The 26,119-nt window shown below is 46.5% G+C and overlaps 1 protein-coding gene across 9 annotated transcripts in view; it reads left to right on the forward strand.

Annotated features, from left to right (window-relative positions):
- The window catches only part of LOC140396875 (transcription factor COE2), a 341,293-nt gene that overhangs the window by 261,446 nt on the left and 53,728 nt on the right, over nucleotides 1-26,119 (forward strand). For all 9 annotated transcript variants that reach the window (XM_072485679.1, XM_072485681.1, XM_072485680.1 and 6 more), the window contains 2 exons: nucleotides 1,546-1,672; nucleotides 24,489-24,577. In XM_072485679.1, the coding sequence (XP_072341780.1) occupies nucleotides 1,546-1,672; nucleotides 24,489-24,577 (216 nt within the window). The remainder of the gene's footprint in view (nucleotides 1-1,545; nucleotides 1,673-24,488; nucleotides 24,578-26,119) is intronic.

The following is a 26,119-nucleotide window of genomic DNA, read 5'->3' on the forward strand; positions in this document are numbered from 1 at the left end:
TGCAATCAGCCATCTCAGCACAAAATGAGCTACAATTTGTTGCAATCGATTACAGAGATCATGGGGTGAATTCTCAGTTTGGGAGTTGATAGGCGCAATTAAACTGAATGGGGACAGAGTCCCACAGCGCGATTAGCCAGGTGATTCACGGTGCTCGGAGTGCCGAGAAACACCACACTAACGAATGACCATTCGGGGGCCTCAGCGGGGCCGCACTCAGTCCCGTTTTCTACAGTGAGGATCTCTGCTCGCCAAAACTCCTCAGTGCAAGGAGAGAATGGGATGCCATATTTAAACGGTGTTCTGATCTTGTGATCCCCTCCCCCTCCCAAGCCCCAACTCACCGATAAGGGGGTCTTCGGCATCCGCGCAACGCAACCCTGGAGCCTGATCCTCGTTGTGCGAAAAATGCCAGCTTGGCAACTTGGCAGTGCCAGCCCTGCACACTGGCAATGCTGTCAGGTGGCACTGCCATGATGCCTGGGTGGCACCAGCAGTGCCAGGATGTCACCCTGACCAGCAGGGAGTCGGAGCATCGCAATCGGGTTGGCGCCCGGCGGCGATCCCAATTTTCCCCAACGCCCGATTCTGCCTCTCTTTGGGAAACGCAATCCGGGTGCCGTGGGATAGAAAATCCAGCCCGTATAAATAAAGTCACTTCTTTTTTAAAAATACATTTAGAGTACCCAATTAATTTTTTTCCAGTTAAGGGGCAATTTGGCGTGGCCAATCCACCTACCCTGCGCATCTCTGGGTTGTGGGGGCGAAACCCACGCAAACACCGGAAGAATGTGTAACCTCCACACGGACAGTGACCCATAGCCGGGATTGAACCTGGGACCTCGGCGCCGTAGGCAGCAATGCTAACCACTGTGCCACCGTGCTGCTCTAATGTTCCCACTTCTTTTTTTAAACTAAATTTAGAGTACCCAATTCATTTTTTCTAATTAAGGGCCAATTTAGCATGGCCAATCCACCTAACCTGCACATCTTTGGGTTGGGGCGAAACCCACGCAAGCACGGGGAGAATGTGCAAACTCCACAGGGACAATGACCCAGGGTCAGGATCGAACCTGGGACCTCAGTGCTGTGACGCAGCAGGGCTAACCCACTGCGCCACCCTGCTGCCCTTAATGTTCCCACTTCTGATTAATGCTCAGTGATCTCTCCCAGAAAATGAATGTGCATGGACATCACGGCAGAATAAGAAGGGGCCCATCTTGATGCGCCACACAAGAAAGACAGCCCATTCAGTTAGGTACAGGAAGTCTGCCAAAGCCCTGGGACTATACCCCAATAAATTAGCGAAGGAGGGAAAAATATTTTAATAACATTCAATTCTATATTGGAAGCGGAAAGGTACATCAGTAGTGTCGAGCTTGGCACACGATAAAAGTAAGACCAGTTAAAGAGTTGGGATGGGAATGATTCAATGAAGATTCCCATGCAATAAATCAGATTATGGAAGAACTGGAAGTGGGCCCTGGTTAGCTTGGTACGATCTGTAATGCCATTCAAACACTTGTCCCTTCTCATGTCTTTCAGCTAATTACTCCCCATGCCATCCGAGTACAGACTCCTCCTCGACATATTCCAGGAGTGGTGGAAGTCACTCTTTCCTACAAGTCCAAACAATTCTGCAAAGGTGCACCTGGAAGATTCATCTACACAGGTGGGTTAACTTCTTGCCACAAAACAGGGAATTGGGTGTCTGGTGGGTGAATGCTAATGGGACAGGTGTAATAGCATGAAAGTTTCCTCTGCCAGCTAGCTGTGAGGGTAACCTCAGTCCAGTTGCCGCACAACCCAAAACTGTCCAAGCTCTGCACAGCTGGACGTTAAACTGGCAATATCATTCAAAGATGGAGTCGGGGTTGTGTAATGGGTCGGAGTTAAGGGCGTTAGTGATGGCTTCACTGCCGTTTTCTCTGGGGATGTACTCAGCAAACCTGGTGCCGGTTTCAATGCTGAGTATATGGAGACGGCTTTGGCAGCACTTTAAATTGAGGGCGGTGATGGACGGAGATGGCGCAGATCTGTGTGAACCACAGTTTGAGCCACCGAGACTGTATGCTAGTTTTGGGGATGTGAAGATAAGGGAGCGGAAGGGATGAGGGACTGGTTTTTGGAGGGGCGATCTGCAAGCTTGGAGGAATTGTCAGAGAAATTTGGTCTTTCACAGCCGGATATTTTTGGGTACCTGCAGTTTTGCAATTTCAAGAAAAAGGTGTTTCTGACATTCCCAGTGGTGAAGCGATCCTTGTTGCCGGAGAGGGTTTAGTCGCAGGCAAGGATGGAGGAGAGGAGTAGGTCGGAGGTTTATGGTAGGATTATGTCGGAAAATGCAGTGTCTGGGGAGGGGAATCAGGCAGTGAGTGGAGGAGTTGAAGTTGGTGCTGGAGTATGGTTTATGGTGTGAGGCTCAGCGTAGGTGAATGCGATGTCGTCATATACGAGGTTAGGGAAATTTGAAGCAAAAAGGGACTTCGGAGTCTGAGTTCAGGATTTTCTTACGGTTAATATGCAGGTTCAGTTGGCAGTTAAGAAGGTAAATGCAATGTTAGCATTCATGTCGTGAGGGCTAGAATACAAGACCAGGGATAAGGGGCGTCATTCTCCGACCCCCCGCCGGGTCGGAGAATGGCCGTAGGCCGCCGTGAATCCCGCCCCCGCCCCCGCCGAAATCTCCGGTACCGGAGATTGGGCAGGGGCGGGAATCGGGCCACGCCGGTTGGCGGGACCCCCCGCTGGATTCTCCGGCCCGCCCAGAAATTGCCTGTCCCGCCGGCGTAAATCAAACCTGGTATTTACCGGCGGGACCAGGCGACGTGGGCGGGCTCCGGGGTCCTGGGGGGGGGGGGCGCGGGGCGATCTGACCCCGGGGGGTGCCCCCACGGTGGACTGGCCCACGATCGGGGCCCACCGATCTGCGGGCGGGCCTGTGCCGTGGGGGCACTCTTTCCCTTCCGCCTCCGCTACGGCCTCCACCATGGTGGAGGCGGAAGAGACTCTCCCCACTGCGCATGCGCGGGAAACTGACAGCGGCCGCTGACGCTCCCGCGCATGCGCCGGGAAACTGTCAGCGGCCGCTGACGCTCCCGCGCATGCGCCGCATTTCCGCGCCAGCTGGCGGGGCAACAAACGCCATTTCCGCCAGCTGGCGGGGCGGAAATCCCTCCGGCGTCGGCCTAGCCCCTCAATGTTGGGGCTAGGCCGCCAAAGATGCGGGGCATTCCACACCTTTGGGCCGGCGCGATGCCCGTCTGATTGGCGCCGTGTTTGGCGCCAGTCGGCGGACATCGCGCCGTTGGGGGAGAATTTCGCCCAAGGTCTTTGGTCAGACCCCATTTGGAGTATTGTGAGCAGTTTTGGGCCCCGTATCTAGGGAAGGATGTGCTGGCCTCAGAGAGGGTCCAGAGGAGGTTCACAAGAATGATCTCTGTAATGAAGGACTTGTCATGTTGAGGAGTGGTTGAGGACTCTGGGTCTGTACTCAGTGGAGTTTAGAAGGATGAGGGGATATCTAATTGAAACTTACAAAATACAGAGAGGCCTAGATAGTGTGGACATGGAGAGGATGTTTCCACTTGTAGAGAAACTGAAACCCAATGGCACAGCCTCAGACTGAAGGACGGCCCTTTAAAACAGAGATGAGGAGGAATGTCTTCAGCCAGAGGGTGGTGAATTTGTGGAACTCATTGCCACAGAAGTCTGTGGAGGCCAGGTCACTGAGTGTCTTCAAGGCAGAGATAGATAGGTACTTAATTAAGAAGGGGATCAGGGGATATGGGGAGAAGGCAGAAGAATGGGGATGAGAAACATATCAGCCAGACTCAATGGGTCGAATACCTAATTCTGCTCCTAAACCTAAGCCACTTGAATAGTATTTTTATCCCAATGTCTGGTATCACCTTGTGTTGTTCTCCACATCTTACTTCTCAGTCGGTTCCCAGTTGCACCTTCCACTGTTTCATTTGGAAATGCAGCTGCTGGAAGTGCCAGCTGCTGAGGTTAGACTCCAAAGGAGTTTACGTTAAAAAATACTCTGAATGGAAGGGAGGAAAAATAAAGCTGGAAGCTTGACAGATTGTAACTGGGCTTTTAAGTTGTTGTAAAAGAATTGGGCAGGATCCTGTAAATACCATAAAAATGGCTCATTTAACCCGATGGCAGATTCATAAATCCACATTTCCATGCAGAGACAGTGGGCTCTCCAAGTGTACGGCATTTACCATTGGGGTAGCCAACTGAGACTAACTCACTTTCCACCAATGAGGAGTTGATTACATGGCAATAGCAGGACATGGTTGGGAGAAAACTGAAATCCTTGGACCATTTTCCTAACTGTTCATAATCAGTGCAATTTTGGAGAGCAAGATGGGCTCGTTGTAGGAAGAAACATCATTGCAGGCCTATTGAAGGTAATATTATCACTCCAAATGGGGAGTTTCGGGGGGGTGGGGTGGTCAACAACTATAGTTATATACCGGGCATTATTGTACGATTCCCCTGAAGAGATGTATGTTCAGCAGGTCGTGAAGTTAATCACTTGTAGTTTCTTCTTGTCAGGGGATCAAATTTCTTTGCGGATGGACTCGAAATATAAATCAGGTTGGGAGACCTTTTAAATGTAGCAGTATCTAGATTTAAAAAGGTGTGGATCTCAGGCCTTTCTGATCCTGATTTTTTGCAGCTGGTGGTCTGTGCAAACTGACTGACATGTTTCTAGTATAAAAACAGAAAGTGCTGGATAAATCCAGCAGATCTGACAGCGTCTGTGGGGAGAAACAGGGTCTAAATGACTCTTCCACAGAACTGGTTCTTGGAATAATAAAGGACTTGCTATCAGAAGCTAGTTTTGGTCACATGATGGCTATTTTCAGTATCTTCCATTGTCGTCATAATGGGCTGAAGCCAGGGTGATTAATACACAATGGGAGAATGTTTGGTAAGCCATTAACATACCAGCTGTGAGTTGCTAACTGAAAGATTTTATTTGATGTTCCATCTTTACAGCTCTGATTCTGGCTGTCAGTAATTGTTAGGCTCCTTTCGTTGAATTGATAAGGATTGTCCCTTTGAACCTAAAAAAGCCATTTGCATTTGAGAACTTTGCAGGGACACGTTCAGACATGATTTAATCATTTATCTGTGTCACCTGACTTTTGGCAGCCATCTAACAGTGTTGTTAGATTTAGATTTATTGTCACGTGTACTGAGGTACAGAGAAAAGTATTGTTCTGCAGATCGTTCCATACATGAAAAATAAAGGACATACAATAAATACACAGTGTAAATACATAGACATCGGATGAAGCATACGGAATCCAGTGCTACAACAGTTGAGAAGATGCGTAGAGAGATCAGTTCAGTACATAAGAAGGCTATTCAGCGGTAACAGCAGGGAAGAAGCTGTTTTTGAACACTGTTTCCTTCAGTCTGAGGCTGTGCCATTGGGTTTTGGTTTCTCTACAAGTGGGAACATTAGAGCAGCACGGTGTCTCAGTGGCGTGCCATTCCCTGGCAGTGGGATTCACTACTCCCTCTGCTTGTCAATGGGATTTCCCAATGGAGCCATGGGGGTGGATGCGATAGCAGCACAACGGAGAATTATGGCCATTAACTCTGTTTCGCTCTCCACAGATGTTGCCTGACCTGCTCAGTATTTCTTGTTTTTATTTCAGATTCCTAGCGTCCACAGTATTTTGTTTTTGTGTTGTGGTAACAAGACGTGTTTTATGTCACAGTGGGAATTATTTTATCATGTGTTAAAATGGCTGGTGCTCTGAATTCACCTTTTTTATATTATGAATGGATCCACAGCACTATTTTCAACACCATTCAACATATACAAAGTTGCACTCGAGGAGATTAGAAAAATATCACAACATAATTGCTCTAGACTTGCCCAAAAACAGACATACATTATTCCAACTGGAGCAAATGGCAGGGAACAGCATCAAGTACCAGTCTTGGAAAGAAAGGTTCACTGCCTCTGGAGGACAAGCACCACCTTGCTTTTGTCATACAACTTGCTTTTAAGGAGAGTTCAAAACAGATTTACATGGGTAATGCCTTTGTATACACATGTCTTTTATTGATAATAGTGAGAAGACATGCGGCTAAAGTTGTGGCTCTATTACTCTGTTTTTCTGTACCAAATTGCTTTACCGTTCCTCTGGCTGCAGGGAAAATTGGTAAGAAGAATAACTTGCTCTTATATAGCACTTTTAATGTTGTAAATCTTCGAAAGAGATTTGACAGGAGTTTTTACATTAAATCATGTAATGAGATATAGGGACTGATGACCAAAAGCTTGAAGGTTAAAGAGTTTCTTTAAAGATGCGAGACCATTAAAGAGGTTTTGGAAAAATTTCCAACCAGTTCAAGACATTTGAGTGATGAAAATCGAGGTTGCACAAGGAACTATAGAATTATTGGAGGAGAGCAGAGCTTTCAAAGGTTTGCAGAGATAGGGAGGAGCAAAGTCACAGGAAAATTTACAAACAAGGATGAGAATTTTTAAATGGAAGCATTATCCTCTGCAGGTCAGCAAGCTTTGGCGTGATGGATGGATGGGACTTCACAGAATCCTACAGTGCAGGAGAGACCCTTTGGCCCATCGAGTCTGCACCGAGGCATGAAAGGCCCCGACCTGCCCACCTAATTCCACTTACCAGCACTTGGCCCATAGCCTTGAATGTTATGGTGTGCCAAATACTCAACAGAACCACAGACTGACTAGACTTAGTGCTGGTTAGAATCCAAGCAGCAGAGTTTTGGATGTGTTCAAGTTTGCAGAGATTTCAAGATGAGAGTTCAGGCAGAAGAGCATTGGAATAGCCATGTCCAGAACCTATGTATTAACTGTACTGTCTCAGAATGTTTTCAAAGCAATATTAGCAATAAACTGGATATTAAACCAAATGAAAAGTGAGTTGCAGAAATGGAGGAACAAACACAGGGAATGAATCATAGGTGGAATGAGTGCAACAGCAAGAGAGCGAATGGAGACCTAAAAACAGCTAGGTCTCTCTGGTAAAGCATAAAACTCGCAAGGTATCAGCAAAAGAAACCAAAGCAGAGGAGCTTTATTATACATTTTTATATATATACACAGCAAGTGACTGAAAGTGAGAGGAAAAATGAGCAGCAATGGAAACAATCGCTGTGGGAACTAGTCCAATTCTCAGGATAATGCTGAGGCTTTCTCAGGCTCAATCGTGTATGGATTAGTTGACTTTCTTCCAGTTGCAATTTGCATTATTAAAGTCCTAAAGCAAACCTTAACACTCCCTATGGAGGATTAAGTAATGCTAAGTATAGTATTGACTATATTCACTGAGCTGCTCTCAGTCCAATTCCCCAATGCACACATCAGCTTGTCAAATATTTAACTTCATGCCATCCTGTAGTTATTAAATAAAATGTAATATAAATATGACAAGATACACTTTCCATTTAATTTGATGAGGGGGATATCACAATGAAAGGTGCAGAACCCATTGATTTTTACAGTTTAACCTTTGGTATGCCATGGGAGTTTACCAATACAAATATACTTTGTTCCATGGCATCTCCTGGCAAGTTTACACACCTGACTGCACCCTTTCCTTTAACCCAAGAAACTGCACAATAAACTGTGCAATAAATATCAAGATTTCCACACTTCACATGATCCACATATACCATGAGTGTTTAATAGGCAGTCATTTCACACAACTTAAGTGAAAATATCAAAATTAATCAACACATCTGAAGATTGGCAACAAAAAGGCTCTTTTACAATCTTACGAAGGATTTTGTGCTGAAACACTAAATAGCGTTTCAACATTCCATCACATCAGTGTGAATGCTGAGATCAAATTTAGGGAAAAGGGTATAGAATCAGACTGAGTTACTCTGGACAGACTCTGGGAGTCATCAAATTATTTTCAGAAATACTAGAAAACGACTTTCATTCATATACACTTGTCATGTAAAAGAAGAGATCAGAACATTTTCCAGCATAGAGAAAAGCAGGAATTTAATGGCCTGATGCTCAAATCTAGAAAGGGATCACAAATACAAAGAAATGCGCACAAAAATATTTGAAGGAAGGTCGCAGAAAGAAAGTGGCTTGGGAAAAGTAATCCACAAGACAAAGTGCAGTGACTGATTGATCAACCTCTAATGGTGAAAAGCAAGCAAAACAAACAGCAAAATGGACTCAGAGGAACAGAGGTGCACAGTCATATCAGGTCTCTATTCTCTATTTTCCCTCAATTCTACCCTGTTAAATACCAGATATAACATAGGTCACACACAGTATAAACACTCTCCACTTTTCCTTCAGATATACTGAAACCAGTTATTGCCTGGGTGCGGTGCAGAGCAAGGCTTCCTCTGGCTTACAATGTGGCTGAACTCAAAGCTCAAATTATTCCTATTTTATAACATTGCCATTCTAACAACTTTCTTTGCTCTATTAGATTTGCCAAATTTGAAGCAGCTTCTTGCTATGGTTACACACCCACTGGTAACTGAATTCAAACCCATTTCTTGTGGGCCCTTTATATCCAACTGAAAGACAAGTTTACAATCTGACAGCACCCTTTCCTTTAACCCAACAACCTATGCAATAAACATTTAGAGAGTTCCACACTGCTCACAATCAGCATATATGATCTTCTTCTGAGTTGAGTTCATAGAATCGCTACAGTACAGAAGGAGGCCATTCAGGCCATTGAGTCTGCACCGACTCTCTGAAAGAGCACCTGGCAGCACGGTAGCACAGTGGTTAGCAATGTAGCTTCACAGTTCTAAGGTCCCAGGTTCAATTCCCGGCTTGGGTCACCGTCTGTGTGGAGTCTGCAAGTTCTCCCCACGTCTGCGTGGGTTTCATCCGGGTGTTCCGGTTTCCTCCCACAATCCAAAAAATGTGCAGGTTAGGTGGATTGGTCGTGCTAAATTGCCCTGAGTGTCCAAAAAGGTTAGGTAGGGCGATGGAGACAGGGTGAAGGGTCTTTCTAAGGGCCGATGCACACTAGATGGGCTGAATGGTACCTCAGCCCACTTCCCTACCCTATCCCTATAACCCTAACCTGCACACCTTTGGACTGTAGGAGGAAACCCATGCAGACACTGGGAGAACGTGCAGCCTCCACACAGACACTCACCCAAGGCCAGAATGGAACCCAGGTCCCTGGCAATGTGAGGCAGTTTTGCGAACCACTATGCCACCATGCTGCCCCCTGTGTTCCACTGGTGAATTTCCAGTCCCTGGCCCTGACAGATCTTTCACATTCTGACAGAGAAACACTGATTCCATTGATTTCCTCAGTCTTTGCAAATATGAAGTATATCTGTAAATATCTCTTAAAGCAACCATAGGAGCTGTTCGCACAGAGGAAAGTAATCAGCTAAGACCTAATGGGGAAGTGACTGGACTGTTGCGGACAGTATAGAATAATGCGTGAACTGCTACTAGTTTCCCAACACTGTCAAAGAGTCATTGGGCGAGATCCTCTGGCCTCCCCGCGGCATGTTTCTCGGCAGCGGGAGTCAGCCTGACATTAATCGGTGGCGGATCCTCTGGTGCCGCTGTAGTCAATGGGATTTCCCATTGAATCCACCCTACGTTGTTGGGAAATAGATCCCACCTATATTAACAGCCGGGAGGTCTCGCCCATAGAGTTTTATAGCACAGAAAGAGGCTCGTTGACCCATTGTGTTTGCGCTGGCCATCGAGCACCTATTTATTCCAATTCTATTTTCTAGCACTTAGTCCGTAGCCAAGTATGCTATGGTAAAAATATATTTTTTAAAATAAGTCATCTGTCAGCAAGGCACTGTTGGCAACAGTCTAATCTCAAAGTCCAAAAGCTTTGGGTCCAACCCCCACTCAAAGACTTGAGCACCTAATCGATGCTGGTGCTCCAGTGCAAAAACGTTCTGTCAGAGAATATTTACACTGAGGCCCGTTCTTGTGGTTCAGTAGGATCCTATGATGCTATTGGGAGAACAGAAGGGGCTGACCTCATATCCTGGTTCATCTTCCTCTCTTAACCAACAAAAACAAAGATAAATGGTCATTCACTTCATTGTTACTGAGACTTTGTTTTTCATAAAATGATTGTAGGCAACCTGTGCCGAAAAAATGAACATATTTCACTGCACGTGTTCGCTCACTTACACTAGCTCCTGAAATAAAAAGAGAAAGTGCAGGAAAAACTCAGCAGGTCGAGTAGAGAGAGAAATAGAATTAATGGGCGGAATTTCCCCTTTATTTACAGTGTGACAGTGGATGGGAAAAGTGGTGTTGAAGCTGCCGGCCCCAACCGCAGCTTTCTCCGCTGCAGCTTAAGGAATTTTGAGAAACAAAATTCAAGGGTATGAGTTCCAAAATTCATAGTTCCCTATGGCCTTGCCCCCTCCAGCCATACAAAACTTTCCTTTAATCTTAGCTCGCACAATTTTAATTGTTTCACTATTAGGCACCATGCCTTCTATTTCAAGGCCTTGAGATCTGAAATTCCTTTCCTGAACCTCTCCACCTTTCGATCTCTCTTTCCTCTTTTAAGTTGCATTTTAAAAGCTACCTCTTTGACTAATCTTGGGTCATCTGTCTCAAAACCCTCTTATGTGGCTTGGTGTCCAGTTTTGTTTGTTTATGCTTCTGTGAAGTGCTGTGGGATGTTTTACGACGATTGATGGTGCTATGGCAATGCAAGTTGCTGGATGTGAAGCACTTTGGAACATCATGAGAGGCCTGTCAATATGCTGTGTAAATGCCTGCCACTTCTTTCTTCCAGTTACTCCCAGTCAACACATGGCAACATTTCCACGTGCCTTTCTGAGAAGTATCGGATTTCAGTTCCCAATATTCACAGATCAAACACAACCACAATTATAAAAACATAAGAAATAATAGGCAATACAGTCTGTCGAGTCTGCCCCGGCATTCAGTAAGATCATGGCTGATCTTTATCTTCTCACCTGATCTCCATATCCTGTGATTCCGTTTGTGCCCCAAAATTTAAAAGACACAGTTGTGGAGCTGAGGCTATGATTTAAATGCCTGGTCCCCTGATGACATACCCATTGGAAAGTTGACATGTTCGAAGGTCAGAGGAGGGCAAAAATTAGGGCAATTATATCCTGAGCAGATCCACAAGCTTCCTGACATTCACAAGCTCACACACAGCCACTTCTGTGAGTCAGCATCTTCAGTTGAGGAGGGCAGAAAATAAAGGAGAAATATGACCGAAGTGAGAAAACATAAAAGCCGCTTTGAGCATACTAAGGACTGAAATGCTTAAGTACCCAGAATCAATTAATCCTATCAGATTGCTGAGAAACAGTTTCTTCATCTTTCCTTTTTGGGCGCTGGTGGGGAGAAGCAGGGCTAAGAAAAAGTTCTCTGACTCTCCATACATTCCACAGCTAGCCTTGGGTCCACCCTGGGTCTCAGAAGGGGTTAAATATGGTTACCCATTCCAGCTCTCTAATTTCCCACTGGATGCATAGCTGCAATTGCATCGCTGAGCTCCATCTGCGAGCTGTATGTTGTGGAAGCAGTAATTTATTAGGACAATGGACCCGAGGAGCAGAACAGCACTAAACCCTCCCCCCACTCCCTTCACCTCCAGCACCACATGCTTGTGCTCTAGGGAGTCTTTTATCACCGCAAGCTCTCCGGCAAGTATCCCAAACAGGATGATGAACATTCTCTGATGATGTAATTGCCACTGGCATTTCCTCCCACTGGTGAATTATTAAATTACTTGCAAGGATATATTTCTCAGTAACATTAAAATCACCACCTAGAGAATTGTTGGAAATTGTTAGCAAGCTCTTAATGAATAGAATCTTCCCTTACTTGACTTTTCAGTCATCTTCTTCCTAAAGTTGGTGCAACTTTTTTGCAACGTGCAGAAACCTTCAGTGTTTTGATAACTACAGGAATTCTCAATTTCCATGGTGGAAGAAAATGGGAGAAGATTGAATCAGTGATTTTCATAATTTGTCAAAAGGCTGGAATCATTCTAAAACTAGGACAGCCCTGGGGGCTGGGCTAATAGCGGCACTATGGGCAGGTTCCGAATCGAGATCTGTGCTGATTTAACTCATCTCATCCAGCGTTGAGTTTTATGACAATACGCTGGAAAGAGGAAATGCTCTTGTTCCTGTTCAGTGACTCCTGCTGAAAGAGTGTGAGAATGTCACATGACCTGAACTGGGCTTGGTTATGTTGCCCTCCTGGTTTAACAGCCTACCATCACTCACTCACTCAATGTCACACATGATGAAAGGCAACAGAGATGAAAAACCAGAGAACTGTTGTCATACGTGGAACTATTCCCCAGCAAAAGTTGGTGCTTTCAGGATCGGATAGAAAACTGTAGAAAGAAAAACTCAAAAGGGCAGCACGGTAGCACAGTGGTTAGCACAGTTGCTTCACTGCTCAGGGTCCCAGGTTAGATTCCCGGCTTGGGTCACTGTCTGTGTGGAGTCTGCATGTTCTCCCCGTGTCTGCGTGGGTTTCCTCCGGGTGCTCTGGTTTCCTCTTGCAGTCCAAAGATGTGCAGGTTAGGTAGATTGGCCATGATAAATTGCCCTTAGTGTCCAAAATGTTGGGTGGGGTTACTGGGTTACGGGGATAAGGTGGAGGCCTGGGCTTAAGTGGGTTGCTCTTTCCAAGGTCCGGTGCAGACTCGATGGGCCGAATGGCCTCCTTCTGCACTGTAAATTTTATGATTCCATGATTCAAACAACAACTTGAATTCACAATATATCTTTAACATCTCATGAAACTAGTTCCATATTGGAGAGTTAGTGGTCTTGGGAGAATTGAGCATCAATCAAAAGCATGCAGGAAAATAGCAAAGTCAGAAGGTTTAAAAAAGGAGGGCAACAGAAAACATTCCCACAAATGTCTCGCATTTTATATTGCACCTTTCTTCACATCCAGGGGATATCTTAAATATCACATAACATTAGCTTCTATGTTGACAAACGTAACAATCAATATGTGCCCTACAAACAGTAATTAGATAAATGACAGCTCATCTGTTATTGTGTGTTGCTCTGCCACAGGAATGATGGGCTAAATGGCCTCTTTCTCGGTTATTCTATAATACTCTGATTGCAATAGAACGCTCTTGCTCTTCTTTGTACAGTGTAATGGGATATTTTATGACTGCATGATAGGATAGGCCCTCAGTTCATCTGTCCACTGATAGTTGGCACTTGTTGACTGAAGGGTCAGCCGAGATTCTGTCTTCAAGCCCTGCAGTGGGCCACGAGCTTCCAATTCGGAGGAAAGGATGTTGCGACTAAGTAATGCTGTTAATTTAGATCAAAAGGGCTTGAGGTTGATTTGTGATTCTGTCATGAATGGTCCAATTGGATTTGGAGTTTTGAAAATTTATCTCTTTGCAAATACACCATGCTTTTTAATGACTGTTAAAGTTACATGATTTGGGTGTTTATATCTTTTGAGTAATAGCCAGTCAAGCTGTGTATGTTATGAACAGTTCTCGGTAAATCAACAGTATTCTTAAGACACTGAAAAGGCAAGTGTAATTTCCTGTATCATTTGTATCAGCTCCGATTGTTCATCGAATCACAGAATCTACGGCAAGGAGACAGGCCCTTCGGCCCAAACTGATCCATGCAAACCAAAAAGACCATCTAAGCTAACCCCATTTGCCTGCATTTGGCCCATATCATAGAATCATAGAATCCCTCCTGTGCAGAAGAAGGCTATTCAGCCCATCGAGTCTGCAGCGACCCTCCAAAAGAGCACTCCCACTCAAGAACCTACTCTTTGGCTGGGATTTTCCAGTCTTCGATCTTTCGATCCCCCGCTCTTTCAACCCCACCTCGGCCTTCAACCCCACCAGGCTCCCTTCCCCCAACTCAGCTCTTCCGGGGTCCTCAAGACCTCCGGTTCCCTTATCCCACCTCTTAAGAGCAAGGTCCCTGGGCCCGAAGCCTGTCACGGGCAACCTGGCACCGGGCACCTTGGCATTGCCGGCCTGACACTCTGGCAGTGCCACCCAGGCAGTGCCAGGGTGGCAATGCCAAGGGTGCTTGGATGGCAGTGCCAAGGTGCCAGGCCACCGGTGCTCAGGTGCCAGGGTATCACTTTGCCCTGTCCCAGACCACACGGGGGTCTCCAATGGCCTGGGAGACTCCCCAGGTGCCGTTATGTCTGGTGCATATTTGTGTGGCCTAAATGGCACCTGGTTGAGGCCTTGCTGGAACATAGAACATAACAGCGCAGTACAGGCCCTTCGGCCCTCGATGTTGCGCCGACCTGTGAAACCACTCTAAAGCCCATCGACACTATTCCCTTGTCGTCCATATGTCTATCTAATGACCATTTGAATGCCCTTAGTGTTGACGAGTCCACTACTGTTGCAGGCAGGGCATTCCACGCCCTTACTACTCTCTGAGTAAAGAACCTACCTCTGACATCTGTCCTATATCTATCTCCCCTCAATTTAAAGCTATGTCCCCTCGTGTTAGACATCACCATCCAAGGAAAAAGGCTCTCACTGTCAACCCTATCTAATCCTCTGATCATCTTGTATGCCTCAATTAAGTCACCTCTTAACCTTCTTCTCTCTAACGAAAACAGCCTCAAGTCCCTCAGCCTTCCCTCATAAGATCTTCCCTCCATACCAGGCATCATTCTGGTAAATCTCCTCTGCACCCTTTCCAATGCTTCCACATCCTTCCTATAATGCGGCGACCAGAATTGCACGCAATACTCCAAATGCGGCCGCACCAGAGTTTTGTACAGCTGCAACATGACCTCATGGCTCCGAAACTCAATCCCTCTACCAATAAAAGCTAACACACCGTACGCCTTCTTAACAACCCTCTCAACCTGGGTTGCAACTTTCAGGGATCTATGTACATGGACACCGAGATCTCTCTGCTCATCCACACAACCAAGAATCTTACCATTCCCGTACCAGCCTCCCCGAACAGGCGCCGGAATGTGGCGACTAGGGGCTTTTCACAGTAACTTCATTTGAAGCCTACTTGTGACATTAAGCGATTTTCATTTTTTAATTTCATTAGCCCAGTACTCTGTCTTCCTGTTATTCCTTCCAAAATGAATCACCTCACACTTTTCTGCATTAAACTCCATTTGCCACCTCTCAGCCCAGCTCTGAAGCTTATCTATGTCCCTCTGTAACTTGTAACATCCTTCCGCACTGTCCACAACTCCACCGACTTTAGTGTCATCTGCAAATTTACTCACCCATCCTTCTACGTCCTCCTCCAGGTCATTTATAAAAATGACAAACAGCAGTGGCCCCAAAACAGATCCTTGTGGTACACCACTAGTAACTGGACTCCAGGCTGAACATTTCCCATCAATCACCACCCTCTGTCTTCTTCCAGCTAGCCAATTTCTGATCCAAACTGCTGAATCACCCTGAATCCCATGCCTCCGTATTTTCTGCAATAGCCTACCGTGGGGAACCTTATCAAACACTGGGGAGGCCATTAGTTCCCAGGTGCCATGCGAATCCGGCGCAGACATATTTAAATGAGCTTCATGGCTTATTTAAAAAGGCTGATCTGGACCTCGCTCAGCGAGGGCGAGATCCAGGTCATGACGTCACACGAGACTCGGTTAATCTCGTGAGACGTTGCAAGTCTTGTGAGAGGCCTCTCGAGAGATTCAACGGCCTTGTTCCATCACAAAGCCGGGAGTGACGAGACTGGAAAGTCCCACCCAAAGAGTAAGGTTCTTGGTGTTGTGTTGTGTTGCTTCGTGTAGCATAAGCTGCTTCCTTGATGTATGCTTTGACAAAGGAAGATCCAGACTATGAAATGAGTTCAACGTGTTTATTGAACTATTAACACAGTTCTTAAATGAGTTAGACTCTCTGCTAATCTAGCTGTAGTAACTCAGTCTACCTTTACCAGCCTGCTCTAAGCCACGTGCTGGGTGTGATGCTGTTGATCAACCCTGATGTACTCTCTAGATGTCTGTCTGTGAAAGGAGGCAGAGCATGTGTGCCCTGTCCTTTTATATGGGTTGTGAAGTGCCCCCTTGTGGTAATGCCATCTCTGGGTGTCCTGATTACCCATTGGTTGTGTCCTGTTGTAATGACTCATTGGCTGTATGTCTGCATGCCATGACATCTCTGGTACTCCCTCTAGTGGTTACTTAGTTGTAGTGTATTTACATTAATCCCTTGTGTATATACAGTGATGCATATCACCACATTCCCCCCTTGTTCGTGTTATATATTTTCTGGACTGGGTTAAAGAAAATTGAACAAAATAGATAGATAAGTGATGACATGTAGAAGTCATGATGACAGTAATGATTATACAATACCAAATAATATTTGAGTCTAAACTTCATGAATTTATACGGTTGAGTGGCTTTCTTGTTTTGTTATTGAAGTGTTGATGTTGATATTGTCATTTCCTTGTGAACGCAATCAGTGTTCCTGTGCTTAAGGAACCAAGAAGTCATCAGGAGGTGTTCAAATGGTCAAATCACTTCGTTGTCTGATTTGGACTCTTTTTTTTTTCGATGCTTGTGGTAGCGAATCTTGATGTCATCTTTCCTGTCAGACCTGGACTGGTGTCTGTGTGTGCAGTATTGATGCCGTAGGTCAGCTGCCTTGAAAGTCTGCTTATTTGTAGCAAACACAAATTTGTAAGATGCGTTATCATGCCATGGTATGTCTGCACACTTGCCATTATCTTGTGCTGTCACAGTGCCCTGCATTTGCAGAGTTGTACCATGTCATACCAGTCGTTGTTCCAGTGTTGTTGGTTTTGTCGTGCTTGTTGTTGACGTTGGTGCCTTTGGTACGCTTGTTGTTGTCTGTGTTGTTGTTTTTGTAGGTTTTGTTGTTGCGTTTGTTGTGCTCAATGACCATTCCGAGTGGAGAATTCGACTCCTTCACAAAGTTACTTGTGTCAGTGTCCTTTGTGGCATCTGCTATTTCATTGAGCGTTTCGTCTTTGATTCCTCGGTGCTCACCGTCTGGAGTCATGTCCGGTTCACTTGAATCATCTTTGGCTTGTTGATGCTCCCCGTCTGGAGTCCGTTCTGGTTCACCTGAATCATCTTTGGTTTCTTGATGCTCCTCGTCTGGAGTCAAAATGTTCAAGGTTTCATTTTCTTTTGGAGAGGCTCGAGTGGATGAGGTTTCAATTGACGTGGTCGCACTAGACTCATGAGTAGTTTCACTTGGATTGTCGAGTGCCTCTGTGCATAAGAGCTGAGATCTGTCAGTCTCGCTGTGATGTTGCACATCTTGTATGGGAATTGTGATGCCTTTGTCACTTGTCTCACATAAAGTGGGGAGACCGTCAGTGCCTTCTTGTTGGTTGAATGAGCTGGGTAGACTTTCATAGTCTTGTTCTGGTGGCTCAAATAAGCTGGGTAGACTGTCATAGTCTTTTTGTTGTTCATGTGAGCGTGGTAGACTGTCATAGTCTGCTGCTGGTTGCTCAGATAAGGATGATAGACCTTCATGGTCTTGTTCATGCCTGGACTGCGCTGTGGGGTCTTGCGTTGCTTCCATTGTGGAATCTGTCAACGAGCTCGCTGTGGAGGCTTATATCGCTCTCACTGTGGTGTCTGGCATCGTTCCCTGTGTGGAGTCGTGCAGTGATCTCGCTGTGAAGTCGATCTGTGCGCTCTCAACGGAGTCGTGCAGTGGTCTCGCTGTGGAGTCTTTCATCGCTCTCTGTGTGGAGTCGGGGACTCTTCGTGGTGCATGGACCACCCTCTGTGTGGAATCAGGGACTTTTCGTGGTGCGTGGACCACCCTGTGTGTGGAGGCAGGGACTCTTCGTGGTGCGTGGACCACTTTTTGTGTGGCATCAGGCCGCTCTCTGTGGGCTTCGTCTTCTTCATGGGTATTTGACAGGTTGCTGTCATCCAATGTATCGACTATCTGCCATGGCATCATGCTATTGGATTCATCTACCATGAGTAGAGTCGTTTTGAGCTTTTCAACTGTGGCGCTGATGCTTGTATGATCATCATATCCGAATAACCCAGCCATGTCTGAGTAGTATTCTTCGATAAACCAGTTATCTTCTTGTGTTTCGGTATTGTCATTACGCTCTCTGTGTCCAAGGAAGAAATCATCGTCTGAGTAGTAGTCTTCAAGGACCAAATCATCTCTTTGGGCAGTGCTAACTGCTTGTTGTAGGGTTCTGCGGAGGTTGATTTCAACTACTGGTAGAAGTTCAGGCATTATTCTACCTTTCGAGGTGAAAGAATGGTGTTTTGCGGCTTTAATACTCTTCTTTTTAATTTTCGGATATTTCCCCTTTAACTGGGCGTGGTCCGGGACCTCTGATGTCATGACGCTTGTGACGTAAAGCGTAGGAATGGATTGTGCATGCGCAAATTGCTTTTCCTTTACTGTGCGCTCTTTTCGCAACTGCGCATGCGCGGCTTCTCGCGCATGCGCAAAACACTGTTTTGCTGGTTTGCGTCTTCCCGGGAACTGCGCATATGCGGACTGGGATGGCTGAATACGCACAAGATGGCTGCCAATCAAAATTGCCGTTTGCTTCTGTTGCAAACTACCTCTGCCTCGTGGTGAATATTGGCGCCAGTTGTACCGATTTCTTTTGTGTTTACCTCGCAGTAGCATTCAAATTTGTCCAGGACTGTCTGGAATTGCATTCTGTCCTGCCCTTTGGAGTATTTAAAGGAGCGGAAGATCTCTGTTGCATGTTCACCCGCAATGGTGAGTAGAAGAGCAATCTTCTCAGCATCGGCCACGCCATTTAGGTCGGATGCTTCAATGTAAAGCTGAAATCGTTGCTTGAATGCACGCCAGTTGGCATTGAGATTGCCATGGTACCTGAGTGGATTAGGAACCGGAATCTCGACCACCATGCCTGGGTTCAGTTGCTGGTTGTCACAGATGTTGCTGAGTTGAACTAAATAGATTGAACAGGCACACCTGGTATCATGTTGAGCTATGCTGCTTCGTGTAGCATAAGCTGCTTCCTTGGTGTATGCTTTGACAAAGGAAGATCCAGACTATGAAATGAGTTCAACGTGTTTATTGAACTATTAACACAGTTCTTAAATGAGTTTGACTCTCTGCTAATCTAGCTGTAGTGACTCAGTCTATCTTTACCAGCCTGCTCTAAGCCACGTGCTTGGGTGTGATGCTGTTGATCAACCCTGATGTACTCTCTAGATGTCTGTCTGTGGAAAGAGGCAGAGCATGTCCTTTTATATGGTTTTGAAGTGCCCCCTTGTGGTAATGCCACCTCTGGGTGTCCTGATTACCCATTGGTTGAGTCCTGTTGCAATGACCCATTGGCTGTATGTCTGCATGTCATGACATCTCTGGTGCTCCCTCTAGTGGTTACTTAGTTGTAGTGTATTTACACTCATCCCTTGTGTATATACAATGATGCATATCACCACACTTGGAACAGTAAAGCTTGAGTGATGGATGGTATTTCCTCAGTTTCTACTTGTGGTGTGCTTCCATTTCCTAATGAGCTCATTGGAATGTCACTGGGAAGGGAACCTGTGCCTTGCACTGCCTCTGATGTAAGTTTCCAATCCACACAGTGGATGGGATTCTCTCAGCCCGGGGTCGGGCCGGAGAATCCCCGCGACCGGCTTGAATCGCGCCATGCCACCCCGATGCCGGGACGCGATTCTCCGCAGAGCAGAGAATCGGCGCCGTTGGCACTGGCGTGGTTGGCGCCGGTCGGGGACTGCTCTATGCAGCCCCCCCCCGACGATTCTCGGCCCGGGTTGGGCCGAGCGGCCGTCACAAAAAACCTGAGGTCCGCCGGAGCCGTTCTAATCCATTCTCAGCGTGGAAGGGTCCGGGGGCGGCCTGTGGGGTTGGAGGAGGGGATCGACCCCAGGGGGAGTGCGGGGGGGGGGGGGGGCCTCCGTTGTGGCTAGGTCGCGATCGGGGCACACCGATCGGCAGGCCGGCCTCTATGTGGCCCCCCCCGCTGATTCTCGCCCCGGGACGGGCCGAGCGGCCGTTACAAAAAACCCGAGTCCTGCCGGCGCTCTTCTAATCTACTCTCAGCCAGTGGGATCTCGGCCTGGAAGGGTCCGGGGGCGGCCTGTGGGTGGGGGGGCCTCCATTGGGGCCAAGCCCGCGATCGGGGCCCAGCGATCGGCGGGCCTGCCTATCGGGCTGGGGGCCTCCTTTCTTCCGCGCGGGCCCCTTTAGCCCTACGCCATGTTGCATCGGGGCTGGCGCATAGAAGAGAGCCACTGCGCAGGCATGCTTTGGCACCGGTGCCACTGCACATGCGCGCGTTGGCGCCGGTGCCACTGCGCATGCGCGGACCACGCGATGCACAGTTGACGCCGGGATCGAGGCCAGAATTGCTGATCCTGAGGCATGTTGCCGCCGTCGAGAAACGTGACGGCGTTTCAGACAGCGTCAAGTCTTAGCCTCAGGGTCAAAGAATGCCGCCCAGTGTTCTGGGTCCCTCTGTTGTTGGGTCCTGAAAAGCATTTCTTACCCATTAATTGCCCTTCAGAAGCTGTTGCTGAGCCCCTTTCTTCGAAGTCCCCATGGTACAGGTACACTGACAGTGCTGTTAGGGATTTAGACGGAGCTACAGTGAAGGAACGGTGATATAGTTCCAAGTCAGAATAGTATACAACTTGGAGGGGAACTTGCAGGAAGTGGTGTTTTCTTGTACCTTCTGCCTTTGTACTTCTAGATGGTACAGGTCATGGGTTTAAAAGATGCTGTTGAAAGTAGCCTTGGTGAGTTACTGAAGTGCATCTTGCAGATGGTACACACTGCTGCCATTGTGCACCAGTTGTGGAGGACAGAAATGTTTCAGATCATAGATGGGGTGCCAATCAAACAGGCTGTTTAATTATAGATGGTGTTGAGCTTCTTGAGTGATATTGGAGTTGCACACATCTGGACAAGTGGAGAGTATTCCATCACACTCCTGACTTATGCTTTGTAAATGATGGGAAGGCTTTAGGAGTCAGGAACTGAGTTCCTGGCTGCAAAATTCACAAACTCAACAATTTTACACCCAGTCCTATACCCCTTGTTCCTCTAAAATGTATCAATCGCTCAGCCTTGAATATACTCACAGGCTGCACATTCATACCCTTTAGATTTTAAAATGACCTCTGGCTTTTAGATTCTCAAGTCAGGGGAAACAACCTTATTCTTTTGCTATTTTTGCCCCTTTCTTCTTCAAGGAGCTGCCATGTCTGAAGCTCTGCCTGAAAGGTTGTGCAGCACAGTCAATCATAATTTTCAAAGGGGGATTGGATAAATACTTGAAGAGGAAAAATTGCCTGCCGCTGGGAAAGGACAGGGACTAATTAGACTGCTCTTTTAATGTGTGTTTGGCTGAAAGTCCTCTTTTGATGCTCAATAGGGTTCAATTGGATAAATAGGAAACATCACCGGACTTTAAACATAGATTATTTCTAGGATGTAATAAGTATTTGCAGATTTTTCACGTTAGATATTAAAGCAAACGTCCCTTAAAACTGCCGTAATAATGTGCCCAACAGAAAGGGGGGTGGGGCGAGAAAGACAAAACGGGCCCAGTGCAAAGGGAGTTGCTCCCAGTGGGGAGCCACCACACTAATGAGAATGCTAGTGCATGGGAGTAAAGGTGGGTGGTGGGCACACAACATCCGAAAGGGAGGGAGCGGCAGCCAGAAGGGGGGTGGGGGGGGTGTGGCAAAACAGCAAGCCGGGAGAGGGGGGCTGGTGAGGGGCAAAATGGGGGTAAGTGAGGTGGGGGGGGGGAAATAGGGGCATGGGAAGAAGGGATAGATGGGCCCGAGGGGGCAGGGATCAGGGATTAAGTGGGGGAAGGGTAGAGGGGGTGGGGAGAATGCTGGTTGTAACAGGTCGCACACGGGGAAGCCTGGAACAAAGAAGACAATGGTGGCCATCTTGGATTGCCCACAAACAAATGCCCAGCATGCAGGGGCACGTCCATGTGCTAAGTACGGCTGACCCCACAGGAGGGGGGGAGGGGGGGGGGGCAGAAACCCACCCCATCAGAATAATCACCTGGAACATATGGGGACTGAAATGGCCCGGTGAAAAGATCCAGAGTCTTTGACCATCTAAAAAGCCTCAGGGCTTCAAGTGACACACCTGAGAGAGAAGGACCGACTGAGGGTAAGGAACAGCTGGATAGGACAGATGTACCAAGTGTGCATTAGCACAAAGGCGACAGGGGTGGCCCACTATTTCAGAAAAGGTTGCACTTTACAGCAACAAACACGATGATATCTTAATCGTTAGCGGTACTCTGGAAGGGGCACCGGTGGTTCTTGTAAACATATACGCCGCCTAACTGGGATGACGTGACTTCAGAAAAAAAAAAACTAGACACGGATCCTAAAGTGGAACCTATCGAGTTTGGTGGAAGAGGTAAAGAGAGACCTGCGGAGGAAACCTCCTATATGGGGACATCCCTCTGAGCATTGACCACAGCCCCACTCCCATTTCCCCCAGCCAAGTACCTGAGAAGCCCGGTAGTGGTGGCCACGCTAAGGACTTGGAATCAGCTTGGGTCCCATTTCAACCTGGGTGTAATGTTCGCTCTGACCCTCATCTGCCAATACCATAAATTCACCTCTGCAACAAGAGACACCTCCTTAAAAAAAGTGAAGACAGGACAAAGGGTACTGACGGTTGGTGACATTAATGTGGACAGCAGAGTAGCGACCCTGGGGGAACTAATGACAAGCTCCAGCTCCCGAAATGGAATGAGCTCTGGTACATGGAACGAAGGAACTTTGTCCACAAGAAGACCACAATGTTCCCCCAGCTACCCGGACACACCCCACTGGACAGACTTCTAACATCGGACAAACTAGGGGACGGTAACTGTGCTGACATGTACGGACACCTGCTAGAAGAGGTAAGGGCCCTGTTTGACGAGATGAAAAGTGGGAGGAGGAGCTGGGCATGAAGATAGGGGGAGGACTCTGGATCGAATCACCAAATAGGGCGAACTCCACCTCATGTGCAGGGCTGAGCCTAACGCAGCTGAAGGTAGTGCACAGGGGACACTTGACCAGAACACGCATGAGCGGGTTCTTCCCGGCGGTGGAGGTCAAATGTGAACAGTGCCAGGGATGCCTGGCCAACCACACCTGAATGTTCTGGTCCTGTCTCAGACTTGTCTGGTACTGGACCACCTTTTCCAAGGCCATGTCCAAGGTTGTGGAGGTGAGGGTGCAGCCACGCCCGCTCGTGGCGGTCTTTTGGGTGTCGGAACAGCTAGAGCTCTTTACGGCTGGAGGGGCAGACGCCCGAGTCTTCGACTCTCTGATCACCCGGCGGAAACTCCTGCTCGGCTGGAAATCACAGTGCCAACCAAGGCAGCAGACTGGCTGTCTGGCTCAGCAGAATTCCTCAAACTGGAAAAGATAAAATTCTACCATTGGAGGATTGGAAGAAGACTTCCGCAATACATGGAAGTAATTTATCAGCCTGTTTGTGGACTGGCCCATTAATGCCAAACTTGGAAGGACACGCACCACTGACTACAGCAGTATGAAACTTCCTAACCATAGTGTGGGTTTTCTGAATAAGATTGCCATTTGTTATCAAATTCGGTGCAGCTTTGAGCTGTGGGTCTGTCCTCAAGAGGAATTAGTCTAACACTGCCCAAATTTGTTTCATATCAGGCCCTCACAGCCAATAAAACTCAAAGGCTTTCATCTCAAGAATCTGGGACGTTCCTCTTCCAGTCCCATGTTTGTTCTAATAAACAGTATTTCTGAGTTAGGAGATATAAATGTGTCCATTAATCACTCAATGTCATTCTGATGAAGGCTTGGTACAACCACCCCGTAGCTTTCTCCATGTTCAGGTACATCACAGTTTTTGAGCTGTTATCCTTTCCACCATATAGAGCACTCTTAGCTTTGGCTAGGGAGGGTCATGGTCTTGTTCCATAGATCCCTTACAGTGCAGAAGAAGGCCATTCGGCCCATCAAGTCTGCACCGAACTTCTGAAAGGGCACCCGAGCTGGGCCCACTCCCCCGCCCCATCTCTGTAACCCCACCTAACCTGCACACCTTTGTACATTGAGGAGCAATTTAGCAAGGCCAATCCACCTAATCTGCACATCTTTGGACTTTCCAGTGTAATACACTGCAAAGTTCTTTTGCTGTGTCAAATGATGCACTGAATAAGTGCCTTAATTATACCTCAACTCTGAACTTTCCTCTCTGGACTTTCTAAAGGTTTAATATACCACTTTATCTTCCACCGCCACACCAACATGATCACTGAAGTTAAGACAACCCCTAACTAGTACCAAGCACTATTCCTTGATTAACCAACTAATTTCTGACTTTTTTCAATGATGTCCTCCTACACTTCATTATTCCCAATTATAAACAATAATTATTGAGCTTTATGCTCTGATGCACAGTGAATATTAACGTTCAACTTTGCAGGAATTAAAATGTTTAATTTCTTACTTGATTCAACAGCTCTAAATGAGCCCACAATAGATTATGGATTCCAGAGGCTGCAGAAGGTCATTCCAAGGCACCCAGGTGATCCAGAAAGACTAGCAAAGGTTTGTACAACTTATGTTTACACTCAAATGCAGATTGAATTAGTACTCAGAATCAATATGTTTAACCCGCTTATGTTACGTTACATTTTGATGCAAACATAACAGACATTACAGATGACCATGAAAACATTGTCGATTGTCGTAAAAACCCATCTGGTTCAGTAATGTCCTTTAGGGAAGGAAATCTGCCATACTTACCTGGTCTGGCCTACATGTGATTCCAGACTCACAGCGATGTGGTTGACTCTTAACTGGCCTCCTCAAGGGCAGTTAGGGATGGGCAATAAATACAAAGAGGTTAGAAGTGCAACATTTCTAACATATCACTTTTCCGTCCTCCACTGCTGAAAGCTGTGAGAAATGAAATGACATGAAATGAAAATGAATGAATGAAATGAAATGAAATGAAAATCGCTAATTGTCACAAGTAGGCTTCAATGAAGTTACTGTGTAAAGCCCCTAGTCGCCACATTCCGGCGCCTGTTCGGGGAGGCTGGTACAGGAATTGAACCGTGCTGCTAGCCTGCTTAGTCTGCTTTAAAAGCCAGCGATTTAGCCCAGTGTGCTAAAGCACATGGCAATCCAAGTAGTGTGAGCAGTGCAAGGTTATTTGACCATCAAGTGGGATCGCAAGCTCCATCTAGTCCTTTCATGACATGCATAATTTTCTCAGCAAGGCATTCACGTGATAGTAACTCAGAGCTGGCTCCCTAGTCAAAGGATGCTGAGATCAATTGAAGGAAACTCAACTGCTGCTCTATTTGAGATTAGCTAACTGGCCATACACTATACATGAAGCAGGGATGTATTGTACATCATTACATTGTGTTATGACCACAGCAGATGTTAATTGCTGAGCAAACCAAATCCCAGAGGGAAACTTGGCTTCCCTTTTTTTTGTATTCGGAAGGAATCATACTAATATCAGCAGCAAGAAGTCCAGTAATACTAGAAGAAAAGAAAACTTAAACACACAAGATTGCAGTTAAAATTGGTCTTACAAAACATTCCCCCCAAAAGATTCCCGAATTGGTCAGACCCACAGGTAAACTGGCAATACTCCCTGATAGATGTTTAACTATGAAAATATTCCCCAAGGCAAAGCTGCTGGCACTTTAATAAAGACATGTCACATAACCAATCAAACTCACTTTCATTCTGCTGTGGAAATCCAAGAAATCTTCAGACACAAGACTACTTTTCACAGACATTTCTGGCTTGACTGGATGACTGATTCAAACTCCACCTCCTCCCAGCCCAGAGCTGATTTCCTCTGGAGATCTTCCCCATACAGCCAACAACAATTCCTCTCAAAATCTCTCCTTAAATATTGTTTCTCGCTTTCATCTATGATTCAGTTGTCCTCAGCATTTCTTCGAATTTAACTTTTCCAATACATAAAAATATTTCATGATTTCCTATGCCCCCACTTTTGGGTCAAATATAATTTAATAACCATCTTTTGTTTACTGATGAACCTGTTACAATTTGGAAAAGCCTTTCAATGCCCTTTGAAATTTAACAGCTGAAAAAAAAGCAGGT

This window comes from Scyliorhinus torazame, chromosome 20 (genome assembly GCF_047496885.1).
Source record: "Scyliorhinus torazame isolate Kashiwa2021f chromosome 20, sScyTor2.1, whole genome shotgun sequence".
Classification (NCBI taxonomy): domain Eukaryota; kingdom Metazoa; phylum Chordata; class Chondrichthyes; order Carcharhiniformes; family Scyliorhinidae; genus Scyliorhinus; species Scyliorhinus torazame.